Here is a 13,945-nt window from a genome sequence, read left to right on the forward strand (position 1 = left end):
CCCCCCCCCCCCCCAAAAAAAGCCACTTCCTCTTTTGTCTGATTTCATGGCGATCGGGAGAGAGGGAACACTACGGACGCAAGCACACTGTTTCAACACTCTTGAAAGAGTTTATTCAGGGTAAATAATTGGCGATTTTTTTTGTGCAAGATTTGGTCACTGGGTTACAAAGTAGTTCCGCTTGAATTCGGCCAAGTGGTTGATTCATCTTTCCATGTAGAACTAATTTGTTCAGATTCTGAGTCAGATATTTCACATTGTAGCGCCACTCGCTGATAACAAATCGGACGAAATGGGCTCCCCCTTTGCTTCTCCCCCCCACCCCCACCACAGCGGCACACTGGTTAACGGCGCTGGTTAGCTAATGTTAGCAATGCTGCAAACGCCACATATGTGAAGCTGTGGGAATTGTTTGGTTTGGCACACTTTACAAGTTAGTGGCAACTAAATAACACCAATTGGTGTGTATGTTCGGAAGTTATTAAGAATTTATAGTTTCATTTAACATTTAGTGACTTAAAAGTCCTCAGATGCTTGTGTTTGGGTTAGCTAGTCAACATCGGATAGCTAGCTCTTGTGCTGTGTATTTTTAGTTAGCGTTAGCTTAGATCGTCAGAAGTTAGTGTTAGCTAAACTACGTCAGAATGAATTGACTAAGTATGATATATCTGTTACCCAACATGCACAAATTAACTAACATTTGCATAGAAGAGACAGATGTCCACCATTCATTGCAAATACCGCAGTTATACTCGATGACCAACGTTAGCACAGAAAATGGCTAGCTAACACTTGCTAGTTAACGGTAACTTTTATGCTAATGAGCGGCTCTTTAACATCGATATTTCCACCATTAGGTTTTCATTAAAGTTAGTCACTTGTATTATCAGCTAACGTTAACTGGTATCATCATTGTTTTAACTGTGTGTATGAGCAATAGTGTTTTTGCAAGCTAAAGTAAACTTAACCACTAAGTTGTGGAATGGTAAACGGTAAAAACAAAGTGATGTAGTCTCAACCTGGGTGAACCCGTTGTGAACGAGTTATGAGCACAAATTAGCTGTAATCAAAACGAGTTTGTCACCAGGGGATGCACACCACACAAAATTTTGACTACTCTATATGACGTCTTGAGAGCTTGGTAACACAGAGTTATTGTCTTCTTAACAAGCCATTTGCTACGTTAGGATCTGTATGACATTGTGTCTATAACCAGTATACCTTTTCTTTGTTTACAGTGTAAACTACTTTGTCAGCCTGAGTGGCTCAACCTGAGTTGCACAAGGAGCCTTGCTCTGCTGGTGAGTGGCTATAGTTTGTAACTGTTGAATTAAATAAATAAATAAATGCTATAATGAATGTCTCTGGGTTTAATTTGATGAATCTTGTATGTTTTTCAAAACTGAGTGCTTAGAGTTTACAAATTTCCAGTCTTTGTTATCATGTCCTACTACATTTTCATGTCAGGTTTAAGCTGGAGAGCTTCTGCAAAATCAAAAATATGGTCAATAGTAATTATGTACTGAGACGTTTTTTATATTTTTTCTCTACTGTTTACTTTTGTACAGAATGTGAACAAATTCAGGTAGTTGCACAAGAATACGACTGCATACTTTTTTTTTTTTAACTGACTCTTTTCCTTATTTCTGTGCAGGTGAAACTAAGGGGACATACTTAAGGGAGCTTCACAGCACTTGGATCTGTTCTGATCTGTCCCAGTTTTAGACTACTTGGTCTATGGCTCTGTTGGACAAGCACAAACAGGTCAAGAGGCAGAGACTTGACCGAATTTGTGAGGGTGAGATTTCATAAATGCTCATACATGAAGTAAATATAAATATGTAGCATAATGTGTTTATGGGATATATTTTGTTACTTAAAAATATTATACCCCAAGAGATGTGTACTTTTTGCTGTGTCCACATGTGAAAACCACAACAGTTTTAGATGCAGTCTATAACCGTGTAGGCAGACCATAGTGCTGACAGCTCTTGCTAGTTTGTGTATTCTTAGAATCAGATGCTGATGTGTCCTTTTGTTTTGTATGTTTGTATAAATCTGCTTTTTCATGGTTACTTTTAATATATTATTCCTGTGTTCTAGTAATGAAAGTATTTATTTTGTTATAATGTAGTTATTTTATTATAATAATGTGGTAGGTAATACAATGCTCTTAATTATCAGTGACTTGTTAAAATACAGACCCTGACTGTATTTCTTACCTCCTCCCAGGGCATTTGAGAGTGGAGGAGTTTCTGTTAAAATGATATGTACAAATGGAAACTTTGAAATTTAGTTCATTTTGAAGTTAATTAAACCTTTTTATGCGGTTGTAAGTATATTCAGGTATTGCCAGTACAGTGGAGATTTCTAGAAGAGATAGCACTTTGAGTTGGACTGGAGTGGAGAGTGTAGAACACTGATGAGTGTAGAACAGATGATGGAGATAAGACATAATGGTGCACTAAAATGGAGGGAACCCTGTGGGAGTGTCTCTAGAGACGGGTGAGAGGGAGAGGACAAGGTGAAGGGTCGCGACCGCAACTACGGGGAAAAGGGCCAGCTGTTTCTTTAAAAAACGACAACAGCCAAACCGCCCTGGTCTCAGCCTCGGCTATGCTAATGATGTTAGTGCTGGTTGGCTGGCCCTCAATGTAGCCGCCTGTGATTGGAGGCTGGGTGTGGGTGACAGGCTGGGCGTGGATGACAGCTGGGATCCAGCCAGCCAAGAGCAAGCTGACAGAGAGGGAGGGAGAAAAAAAGAGCTGTAGAGGGAGAGCAAAGCCAGAGAGAGAGAGAGAGAGAGAGAGAGAGAGAGAGGAAGACAGGCTGACAGACTTCATAATGCAAGGTTAGGCCCGGTGCTCATGTGTTTTCTATTTTGGAATACGTTTCTGAAATTTGTGAATGCGGGGACATAGCTAAGATTCGGGTGTGATGCAGTTATGTGTGTGGTTTCCCTTTTATGCTCGGTGTGTATTGGTGGTGTCGCGGGCGCTAAGAAGGAACTGAACAACCGAGTGTGTATGTGTGTCTGGGTGGAGTACCACTGCTTGCTGCATTATCATCGTTTGCTGCCCCTCCCCCCCCACCTCTTACTCCTCCAACTGCGGCCAGAGGGAGAGAGGGAGTAAGGGGAAAGAAAGGGACAGGGAGGGAGAATGAATGAATCAGTGAATGAATTGCATTGTGTCTGCAGCCATGCTTGCGCTTCGTAGGCCCCGGGTATGCTAGTGTCCTTTACTCAGATTACTCTGTGTGTAGGCCTACTTTTATATTTCCAGAACTGCTTTTTCAGAGCAGGTCTTTGTGATTAATCCCTTTGGGATTTTCTACATACCAAGAGTCAGTTTGTGCTTTGAGTGTGTAGCAGTAGGCCTGTTAGCATTCTTCAGACATCAGTACTGAATGTGAAACACGCTGCTAAGCGGAGTGCAATAGAATGTACATTTTTATGAGTACCAGGCCATATGCGTTTCTTTTTGCCTGTGTGCACCTTGGGAAATGCTGAAATGTGAGAGGAAGTGCTCAGAAATATTTGTTTTCCATCTTTGGCTACTAGCTCCCTCCTTTGCAGTCTCACCATTACCTCCTGCTATCATCCAAGTAAATGTTCTAGCTAGATACACTCCCCCACTCTGAGAGACACATACACACCTGTCATGCAGCAAGGACAAGACAGTGTGTACTGGTGCATGTGTTATTAGTCCAAGCCAGGAACTGCTGAGAAAAGAGAGAAGTCATGTAAAGACAGTAATGCAAACATTAGTTTTAATTTTCCATAATTTAACACCAATGCACTGGCAGAGATGTAACATTTATTTTTAGCACTGATTTGTTTTTTGTTGCCAGAAGGGTAAATGGCAGTGGTGCACATGGGGCATATTTTTGCATGTGTATGAAGAAAGGCAGAGAACCAGAAAAATAGGAGACAGGAGAATTTAGGTCATGACTCAGACCCCTCATGAACCCCCACCATCTCCTCTCTGAGACCCCACAGTTTTTTCCACCCCTCCCCCAGCCACCACACTGCATCACCTCTCCCCCTCCTGTCCCAGCCCCCTCCTCTATATGTGTTCACTGCTGCTACAGTAGGCAGGTCAGGTTCCCAACATTAACACTTAATCAAAAGTGCTTGGCTCATTCACCAGAATCTAAGGTCTCGGGATCTAAGCAGAATGGAGACGAACTGATGAAGAGTAGACAGCATATATTGGTTCAGTACCAAATAGACTAGGATTCTGGACACTTTCATGCCTCTTCATGGATTTATTTACACGTTGCATTTGTAACCAGAGAAGAATAATCATGTCTTTGAGGAGGAGTGAGGCAGTTAACCCTGTTAACTTTAGCCATGTGTTAAAGGGATTTTGTGTGAGAGCATAATGATGGGTATTTGAGACATGGGAAATGCAGAGTCACTAACATGCTGTGTACAACCAAGTTTGATCAACATGCTGTGTCTTTGAGTACGAGTATGATAAACATTTAATGGAAGGCGTTCATTTGCCTTGGATGTGTTTTTGGTGCCTATTAAGCTTTTTTTTCTGATTTGTTATGGTCATTTAATATTTATTTTATGTTTTACTTATGTACAACAACCAACATTATTTTTCTCCCTCTGCACTCAGGTATCCGACCCCCCATCCTAAACGGGCCAATGCACCCACGGCCCCTGGTGGCCCTGCTGGATGGGCGTGACTGCACTGTGGAAATGCCCATTCTCAAAGATGTGGCCACGGTGGCCTTCTGTGATGCCCAGTCCACACAAGAGATTCATGAGAAGGTAGGGCAGACACACACATCTTCTCTGTAATTACAGTCCCTGAGGGCAAAACACTTTAATTCTAGATTTACCCTGCAGTATGAAAGTAATTAATATCTGTGATTTACCCAAAAATATGTTCCTACGCCCTCCTCATTCTGTCCAGCAGCCTGGCAATTTATGGTTAATATTTAGTCAAGCTGTGTGGCTTTAATGTTCTTTTCCCTTGTTGAAGGGGCATATTTATATGTTTATTGTATTTTGGTGCAACGAGTATTCAAATTATTTATGATGCATTTGTCTTTTGTAGGTGCTAAATGAGGCTGTGGCCGCACTGCTGTACCACACCATCACTCTGTCCAGAGATGACTTGGAAAAGTTTAAGGGCCTACGTGTAATTGTCAGGATTGGCTCAGGCTTCGACAACGTCGATGTCAAAGCAGCTGCTGAGCTAGGCGAGCTTACCCAGAACAACATGCAAAGTTATTGCATTCTTTATAACAGATGCTGTTGTCATTGATATTTATCTCTATCTTCTCTTGTTCAATTATCTATGAAGGCATTGCAGTGTGTAACGTGCCCGCAGCCTCAGTGGAGGAGACAGCTGACACATCGCTATGTCTGATCCTCAACCTCTACAGGCGAGTCACCTGGATGCACCAGGCCCTCAGAGAGGGAACCCGTGCCTCTAGTGTGGAGCAGATCAGAGAAGTAGCTGGTGGTGCTGCTCGTATCCGGGGTGAGACGCTGGGCATTATTGGCCTGGGTAAGTAGTTAGAGGGCATTACAGACAAACATTTCAGAGGCGCATTTAATATGAGATTGTATTTGTCTTATTGAGTTGAACATAATTTATTTTGTGCTGAAGTGCTTTAGGGGATGTGTTTAATCCAGTGTGACAGTTAAATGGTCACACAAAGAGTCAGCTCTGGGACCTTTGGTATTTTTGATTTCTGTTGTAACTCCAACAAGTGCACCACTGTTTATATTTGTCTTACAGGGCGTATTGGCCAAGCGGTGGCTCTCCGAGCTAAGGCTTTTGGTTTTGGCGTTATCTTCTATGACCCATACCTGCCTGATGGTGTGGAGCGTTCACTGGGCTTGCAGCGCATGGCCACCCTGCAGGACCTGCTGATTCACTCGGACTGTGTTTCGCTACACTGCAGTCTCAATGAAAAAAATGAGCACAACCATCATCTTATTAATGACTTCACCATCAAACAGGTGTGTAGGATGCACTCTGAACATAAAAAAAACAGAGCTTGTTTCATTTTTGCTTTCTCATTTTTGGTGTATAATTAAGGTGAACTTATATTACCTTGGTTGAAATACTGTAAATAAATAGCCTGCCTTTGTTTTGCTGGATGAGATGACATATTAAACTTAAATTGCACATTGTTATTAGATTTCTCTGAATATTGTGAGCCAAGGAAACGATTCTTTCTGCAGCCTGTGAAGTCTAATATGCTGAGCCATCTAGGCCGATATTCTGCAAATTATTAGGGGGCGCTTCGTTATTACTAGCATCAGTCAACATTCTGTTTTTATAAAAAGCTTCAAATCCTGGCTCACACATTTTGTGAATGTTTGTAGAATTGTGTAATTGTCTAGACAACGTTGCCTGAACCATACATTGCTCTGATATTGTAGGACAGCCTATGTTATAGACTGGAAGAATAAAAATCGATTATATTTGGGCCAAGTTATGTCTGTGTGGATTGTTGTAGTTTGCCACAGATTGAACGTTTGAACTCGGTGTGCACAACATAATTTAATCATATCTTTGCTACCTTGATACAGATGCGCCAGGGAGCCTTCCTGGTGAACACATCAAGAGGCGGTCTGGTCGACGAAAAAGCTTTGGCTCAGGCTCTAAAAGAGGGCCGGATACGAGGGGCTGCCCTGGATGTCCATGAGACAGAACCCTTCAGGTAACCATGAATACACCAGGGCCACACTGGCCCATGTACACACAGAGATGTGCAGGATTACATAACCTCATCACTCTGCCCTGTAACAACCTTTCCCATCATAACAGTTTCTCAACAGGTCCTCTAAAGGATGCCCCCAACCTGATCTGTACCCCTCACACATCCTGGTACAGTGAGCAGGCCTCCGTGGAGGCCCGCGAGGAGGCAGCCAGGGAGGTCCGACGTGCCATAACTGGTAATACATGCACACTTTTCACTGAACAGGATCAAGTTAGTTGTTTCACCGAAACACACTGATTAGCATATGTACAGCACAAACAGGCCCTTTTTTGGAGCCAAAGCAATTACAGAATTGCACCCATGTCTAAAAGGGGCTTTAAAGTAAAGCCAGTCCCGACTGATGACATTTTATATAAGATGCTCTACAACATCACCAGTTGTACAGCAAAATAATGTTCATGTTGATCATTTAATTAATAATTGTCTATTAAATGTTATAAATTAGTGAACATTATTTCCCAGCCCAACATAACCTAAACATTTCTTATTTCTGTATGAGGCAAATACAAAGATATTCGCTTTAACATATATAACAAAAAAACCTGGACCCAGCCAGCTCACGTTCCAGCAGATTGGACTAACGCATAGTTAGTGGTTATTCTGTATTTGCTTTTGTGTATAACTTTGTTCTTGCAAATAAAATTGGACCAGAACGACGCCTTGATAGCCAAATGGTTACAGTGTGGTGCACCATATACTAGAGGTGTGATAATACACTCACGAGACAAGCAGATATACGATATCATGTTCTTGTGAATGACACCTGTGATCCATTTAAGTGATCTTCAGTGACGAAATATATGACTGCAAAAAGAATCTTTGATTCTACTCCTAGTCACACAATGCAAAACACTTTTGAAATGTTGAATCATGTTGTAATGAATGTCACTTCAGTTGCACTTTCCGAGTATGAATTAGCATGAGCCTTCACTGCTATTCGCTGTCTAATTTGGACCACAGTTAACTCACCGTAATGACACACAATGCATTTTCATGTTTTTAGCTATCAGTGCCGACCCTCTGGTGATAGAATTGGTGCTAAGGTATAGTAGGCTACATGAGCAGCATGCCAACCAAAACAAAGGAAACTCACAGGCTCGAAACATGAATGAAGCCACTCACTTGACTCCTCACAATACGGCCATATTGTACATGCCTAAAATACGGCAGGGAGTTGCGTTTTTGTTGGACTAATGTGACGGTACATCACTTTGCCATCACACTCCATCATACTGACCACTGCTGTAGTTCTGTTATGCGCTGATGTCACTAGACAGCTTTAGCCTTGACAAAAAATATCATCAGTTTTAATATTACAAGATCTTGTGGCATGAGATCTTGTCACACCCTACGCATAGACACATGCACAGTGCGTGCATGACGTCTGCAGTTTGAGTCCAGCTGCTGACATTTGTCACATTTCCCACCCTTCTCTATGAATAACTCGTGTCCTGTCTTCCTCTCCATGATCTACTTACAAATAAAAGCAAAAAGTGGGGGTGCACAAAAATAACTTAAAATAAAATGTAACCAGAAATTCATGAGTTAATCCAAAAAAGATGCTGTCATTTGTATAAACTGTTTTGCCTGTGAGCCTCTACAAAGTAGTATTGGTCTGTTTTCTCTGCTTTAGGCCGTATCCCTGACAGCTTGAAGAACTGTGTGAATAAGGAGTATCTGATGGCTGCTTCTCAGTGGCCCAGCATGGAAGCAGCCACAGTTCACCCAGAACATAATGGATCCACTTACAGGTGAGCACAATGGATCATCAGGCTGGGTTATGACACTGTGTGTGGATCTAGAGGCAGAGAATCAACTGTCATATCATTTTTTGCCTGTTTCAGATTTCCAGCAAGCCTGATTAATGTTGCAGCAGCAGGGGGTCTCCCAGGAGCTGCCCCAGGGGTTGATAGCCTCGTTTCAGGAACCCTGGCGCATGGCATCACCCCCGTCTCCCACCCCCCTCACGCTCACTCCCCGGGGCAGCCTACTAAGGCTGAGGCCGACAGAGACATCCCATCTGACCAATAGCACCCTCAGTTACTGCCAGCACATTCCGTCACCTCTGGGAACTCCCCTTCCACCTCCCAGCATCAGACACAACCCAGCCCTCCAGTACATTGACAGCACAGGTTTGACCTGACGTGGATCTACGCAGTCTTGTTCCTCAGATCACATAACCAGCCCAGAAGGGACCCATCCACTACTACCCAGAACATACTTCTCTGAATCCTAGTCCTCATCTAAACCACACGTCCCCTCCCCACTTCACTCCCCCACAATGTCAGCAATAACTGTGTTCTTAAGGATTCAGTGATTGGATTGGTTTATTTTCTTAGTTGGCTGTTGTTTTAATGCAAAATTGATCTGTTGTGGTTCTAGGTGTTAATGTTTATTTGTTTATAAAAAAGGAAAAAAAGCATTTCTGAGATGAGGCTTTACAGTCTGCTGCCTCTTTCAGTCCTCTGATTCTGACCAGTCGAGGCACAAAGTTTAGAGCCCCCTTTGTACATTAATGGCTCATGTTACTGCTCTCTTCTTCTTCTTTTTTTCATTTTTCCTCTCCCCATCTTCCACTTTTCTTGTGATGGGGAAATTGTGTACTGAAGTAAAGCAGACAGAATCACACAGTCCATCCTGTTCTCCCCACCAGGCATCTAGCCCCACCCCTGAACCTAGGTTTGTCCTTAGCTCTCCCTTGCACTGTATCAGCTTGCTCAGCATAGGGTTTCACAGTGCTGTCAGAGTGGAACTCTCTGACTGTCAGACTATATTTGATCAGCTCAACTCATAGTTTAGCTCTCAACACTGAAGAGTGATACCCAAGGTTCTTTGTCACCTTTTCTCTGCTGTGATTGTCTAGTCATCCTTGTAGTTACATATGTGTTGCCCCTCATGGATTGTTCTGTCATCAGATAATGGACTAGAGCACCTGGGCATGAACTTTATCTCATGCCAGCAGCCAGAGTGCTATGTGTGAGGTCTTTACAAATAGTGCCCACATAGTATCGAATGCAGCAGCTTGCCAGGGTCCTCGCCACCAGAGGGCAGGAGCACACAGTGCAGCTCATCTCAGTCAAACAGGTGGACAGTCCCAGGTTAGCTCTAGTGATGGAGGACATGATCACACACTGCCAACATTCAAAACACAGGATGGGTTGTCCAGGGATCGACCGCCGCCTTATTTTTTTATAAGATCTCATGGCACCCACCACCTTGCAACTTTCCCATTCTCCCCCTTTCTCCCACTGTCATGGCCCACCCTGCACATCTGCTCATGAACCAGTATGCATCCACCAATTCCTCTAAGTGCAACGGGAGACAGATTAAATTCCCTGTAGGAGCAAGGGGACAGTGTTCTTGCATGCTGGCTTTGTTACTGACAGTGGTGTGTTTGTGTGTGCGTGCGCATGTACATGCGTGCGTGTATGTGTTCCTCACCCTTGTTATAACAAGCTGTTGTCTTTCCAAAGGAATAGTCCCTAGGAGTAACTCTTTAACGCTGTTGCCCTGGTCTCAAGGGAGCACCTTTCTAGTACCTCAGTAACAGATATTGAATGTACCGTGCATACCCTTTTATTTTTTGTACAGATTTTCTAGATACTTCTTTACAGAAGAGTTGTACAATTGTACCAGTGATGATACACTTTTTAAAAAGTTTGCCCCATGAAATAAATTGACAAAATCTCTATAGGTTCGCTATAGGTCACTGAATACTCAGGCTTCAAAACCAATGGGTATCCCTTTGCCTTTACCTTTGATTTCCTCATTGTGGAAATATCAGTATAATGCTTTCCCATTCTTAGACTTCAGACTGTGGCTGATGTGTTTTGACCTCCATCTGACTGGCTAATGGAAAATATGGAAAAGAAAAACAAAAGGCATCTTTTTGTGCTAGTTTTGTTTTACTAGAACAGTAGTAGTAGATGCTGCTTTTGTTTTTCTTGTTACCACCTTTCATTGTCAAGCTGCTCTATCTGTGGTGCATGTGAGGCAAGTTCTTAGGGGAAATACTGTTGGCTTAAAAACATTGTGTCATCGTGTTGTTTCCCTCTGCTCCCCAGCCTTCTCCTCCTCAGAGTGTTTTCAACTCGAGTTGCCATTTTTGTCGTGGTCAATTTCCAGTGATGTACAGTTTTCCCCTCAGAGTCTATGAGAGACATGGAGTGCGTCTGTGTCCTGAGATGCTAGGCTCCTCTGTCATGTGATGAGTATATATTTTTAAAGAATAACCCCCATAGTTCAGATTATGAGCATAATAATAATCTTAAAATTTCCTGTTGATGATTGTGTTTTGTTTTGTTTGTTTGTTTGTTTTTTCCCCAGTTCAGCAGTGCACTGTTATGAAAACCATTTTGTTGGAGGGTTTCATTTTTTTGGACATGCTATTTGTGTTCTACATGTTGTACTGAAACATTTCAGAGAAACCAAGAGATCCCTCTCCTGCTAACTTTTTAAAAGTCATCTTATCCCGCCTGTCCTATCCTTTCTCCCTGTAAAAGTAGCTGTTATATGAAGTCGCCATGGAACCGCTCACTGCCTTAATACAGTTGACCACAGCAGGTGGAGTCTGGAGACAAACCCAGTCGAAATGAACAGGCCACAATCAAGGCTGCTCTGCAAAAAGCTCCTCACACCCCAACAGGCCTAAATCTGCTTGCAGTTCTTTATCAATGATGAACCACATTTGGTCTTGTGTAGACGGTGTTCGCCTCATTCTTCAAATATATAAATCCAGTGTGAGTTCTTTTTGTGCACTAATAATGTTTGTCTTATAGGTTTTAATAGTTCAGGGCAGCCTGGTTGTGTGTGTGCGTGCATGTGCATAGACTAATAGATAAGCACAGTGTGTATGCTCACAAAGCAACAGCTGATACTTCTCTCTTGGATGTGAGAATGCCCCACCACCACCACACCGGGGCTCTTAAAGCACCTTTCACAGCACAGCCAGAGCCTCAAATAGGCCGGGAAGAAGCTAACATAGCAGACACAGGTGTGGTCTGTCAAAAAAAAATAAAGGCAGAAAACTATGGTGAGAATAGGTCACTTTTTCTCTCTCAGGGTTCAAACGTACACATATCCTCCAGCAGTCGCCCGTTGTCATGTGTCCCTGGTTCCATGTTTTTCCACGCTCAGATTGCAGAACAGCCTCCTGCGTTGTTGGAAACCGCCCTCCCCTCCATTTCCCCCTTTGTGCACAGGTCTGAACTTTTTTCTGTTTTGCTTTCCTTTGGCACTGACATCTAACAAGGAATGAATGAATGTTTAGAAGTGACTGTGTGTAATGTTATAATTGGGAAATGTATTTTTACAACATGTGAACATGTTTTTTCCCCACTCGCTCTCATTGTGAATTGATTTTTTTTTTCTTTTCACCAGACTGCAAAAACAAACAAGCAAACAAAAAAACTCCTGTAACTAGGCTCTAAACTATTTTTGGTTTTGTTTACTTTTTTATTAGAAACAATCATGTTTGTGATGGTAACTTCCGATGGTAAACTCCACGCCGTATTTTAATAAAATCTTAAAAATGAAACATTTGCTCCCTCATTTTAACTTTACAAATAACGGCAGTTATTTACAGAGGGTCCTTTATACTGAAATTTAAGGTCTACATTTAATCATTTCATTTGAAAAAGTTTGTGCCTGATTAAAGTACCAGTTTGAGGACACGAGGCTGTGTTTACACAGCTTTTCCCATTAAAAAATTGTTTACTACCCTTTTGTCAGCCCTTTTACAGTATATGGCAATGAGGGGCAGAACGGGCACAGCTTTACAACTGGGGAGACTAGGTGGGTTGCACGGAAAAGGTGATCAACCTGAAAATTGTTGCCGCATAAGCATAACCAGCCTGCTCTTAAAATGGATTGAGTGAAGTGACTGAAAGCTGAGGGGCAGTCACTAGAGGTACCTTTTAGGACCCTGCTGGCTATAGGCCGGCACCCCAGGCAGCAGGGTCTTGTGGAGTCTGTTACAGAAAGTTAGAGGCTGATGGTGTTTTGATTTCCAGCATGCATCCAGTGATTATTTTTGGCCCTGTAACTGGCACGAATAGCACTATGTTGTGCTTTGCCAGTATCTTGGATATATACAGTCTCGTCAAGTGTTAAAATAGCACTTCACCGATTTAGCATTGCAATGTCAAACTTGCACTGGGCAGTTTAAAAAAAAAAAAAGTTGACCAATTTGTTGTCTTTACCAACTTTGACTCTACTGACATCACTTGAGGCAAGTTATCTGACTTCTCAAGGCTCATTAGCCAAAAATAATTTATTCAGCTTTTTGCTAATATACAGTAGTTGTCCAGTAGATGGGCGTTGATGTGTAAAATTGGTAGAGTTCTACTTATGACATATCGCTCTGGTTGCTTCTTTATTAAGGACAGTCTTTATGTAACAGTTTTGTTATTAATGTGATTTTTATACTATGTATCCTCACCAAAAATAAGCAATTGCGGTCATGCCAGTAGCTCTCACACTTCTAGTTGAGTGCAAACATTAAAATGCTCACTGTGCTAACATTTCTGATGTTTTGCATGTTAGCATGCTAATATTTGCACTAACATCAAGTACAGCTGAGGCTGACTGGAGTGTCGTTACTTTTCAATGTAACTGGTCGTCACCATCAACTTCAGGAAGTAAAGCCTAAGGACTCACCATGTTTATTACAATTCATCCCAATGCCTCAGGAATGTGTGTACCAAATTTTGTGTAATGGGTGTTGAGATACTGTATGTCACTCAAAGCAACACGTCATCTTCACTGTGGCAGCAGAGAAGAAGTCAGTGGATCTCAAAATCGATTAATCCTCTGGGAACCATGAACATGTCTACAAAATGGAAATCTTGACCAAAGTGGTCAAGATGAAAATAAAAACTGAGTTAACTTGTTGATTTTGTGTTACTGTTATCTAATTCTTTACATTTTTGTTCTTTGTGGACACTTGGAGCTGTAGTTACATGTTGTGTTGGCCAGTATCAACCTAGATAATGGACAGATCTGTTACATAACAGCATCCATTTGCAAGTGTGTGTAGCTGAAGGAGGCCCACGGTGTGAGCTGTGATTTTTACAGATTCACACACATTTCAAGCACACTTTGGCTCATTGTGTCCTAAGTTCCACTCAGGAATGTGCAGCAAATTGCAGCAGAGCATCATCCACCTCTCCCAGTGTCACACATTACCCCA

At 42.3% G+C, this 13,945-nt stretch overlaps 1 protein-coding gene across 5 annotated transcripts; it reads left to right on the forward strand.

The window, feature by feature from the left end:
* The first annotated feature begins 21 nt into the window (after positions 1-21).
* ctbp1l (C-terminal binding protein 1-like) lies at positions 22-9,065 on the forward strand. 5 transcript variants are annotated; one of them, XM_020622519.1, is made up of 11 exons: positions 22-120; positions 1,239-1,301; positions 1,655-1,798; positions 4,632-4,786; positions 5,076-5,220; positions 5,325-5,531; positions 5,766-5,989; positions 6,566-6,696; positions 6,804-6,931; positions 8,390-8,507; positions 8,601-9,065. In XM_020622519.1, the coding sequence occupies exons 3-11, from the start codon at positions 1,738-1,740 to the stop codon at positions 8,785-8,787; spliced, it is 1,356 nt and encodes a 451-aa protein (XP_020478175.1). In that variant the 5' UTR covers positions 22-120; positions 1,239-1,301; positions 1,655-1,737; the 3' UTR covers positions 8,788-9,065. The 5 variants fall into 5 exon arrangements, with proteins under 5 accessions (XP_020478175.1, XP_020478176.1, XP_020478177.1 ...); XM_020622520.1 differs by lacking the exon at positions 22-120 and adding an exon at positions 131-461; XM_020622521.1 differs by lacking the exon at positions 22-120 and adding an exon at positions 131-433.
* The last annotated feature ends 4,880 nt before the right edge of the window (positions 9,066-13,945 follow it).

The sequence above is a fragment of the Monopterus albus genome, unplaced genomic scaffold, assembly GCF_001952655.1.
Source record: "Monopterus albus unplaced genomic scaffold, M_albus_1.0 scaffold282.1, whole genome shotgun sequence".
Taxonomy (NCBI): Eukaryota; Metazoa; Chordata; class Actinopteri; order Synbranchiformes; family Synbranchidae; genus Monopterus; species Monopterus albus.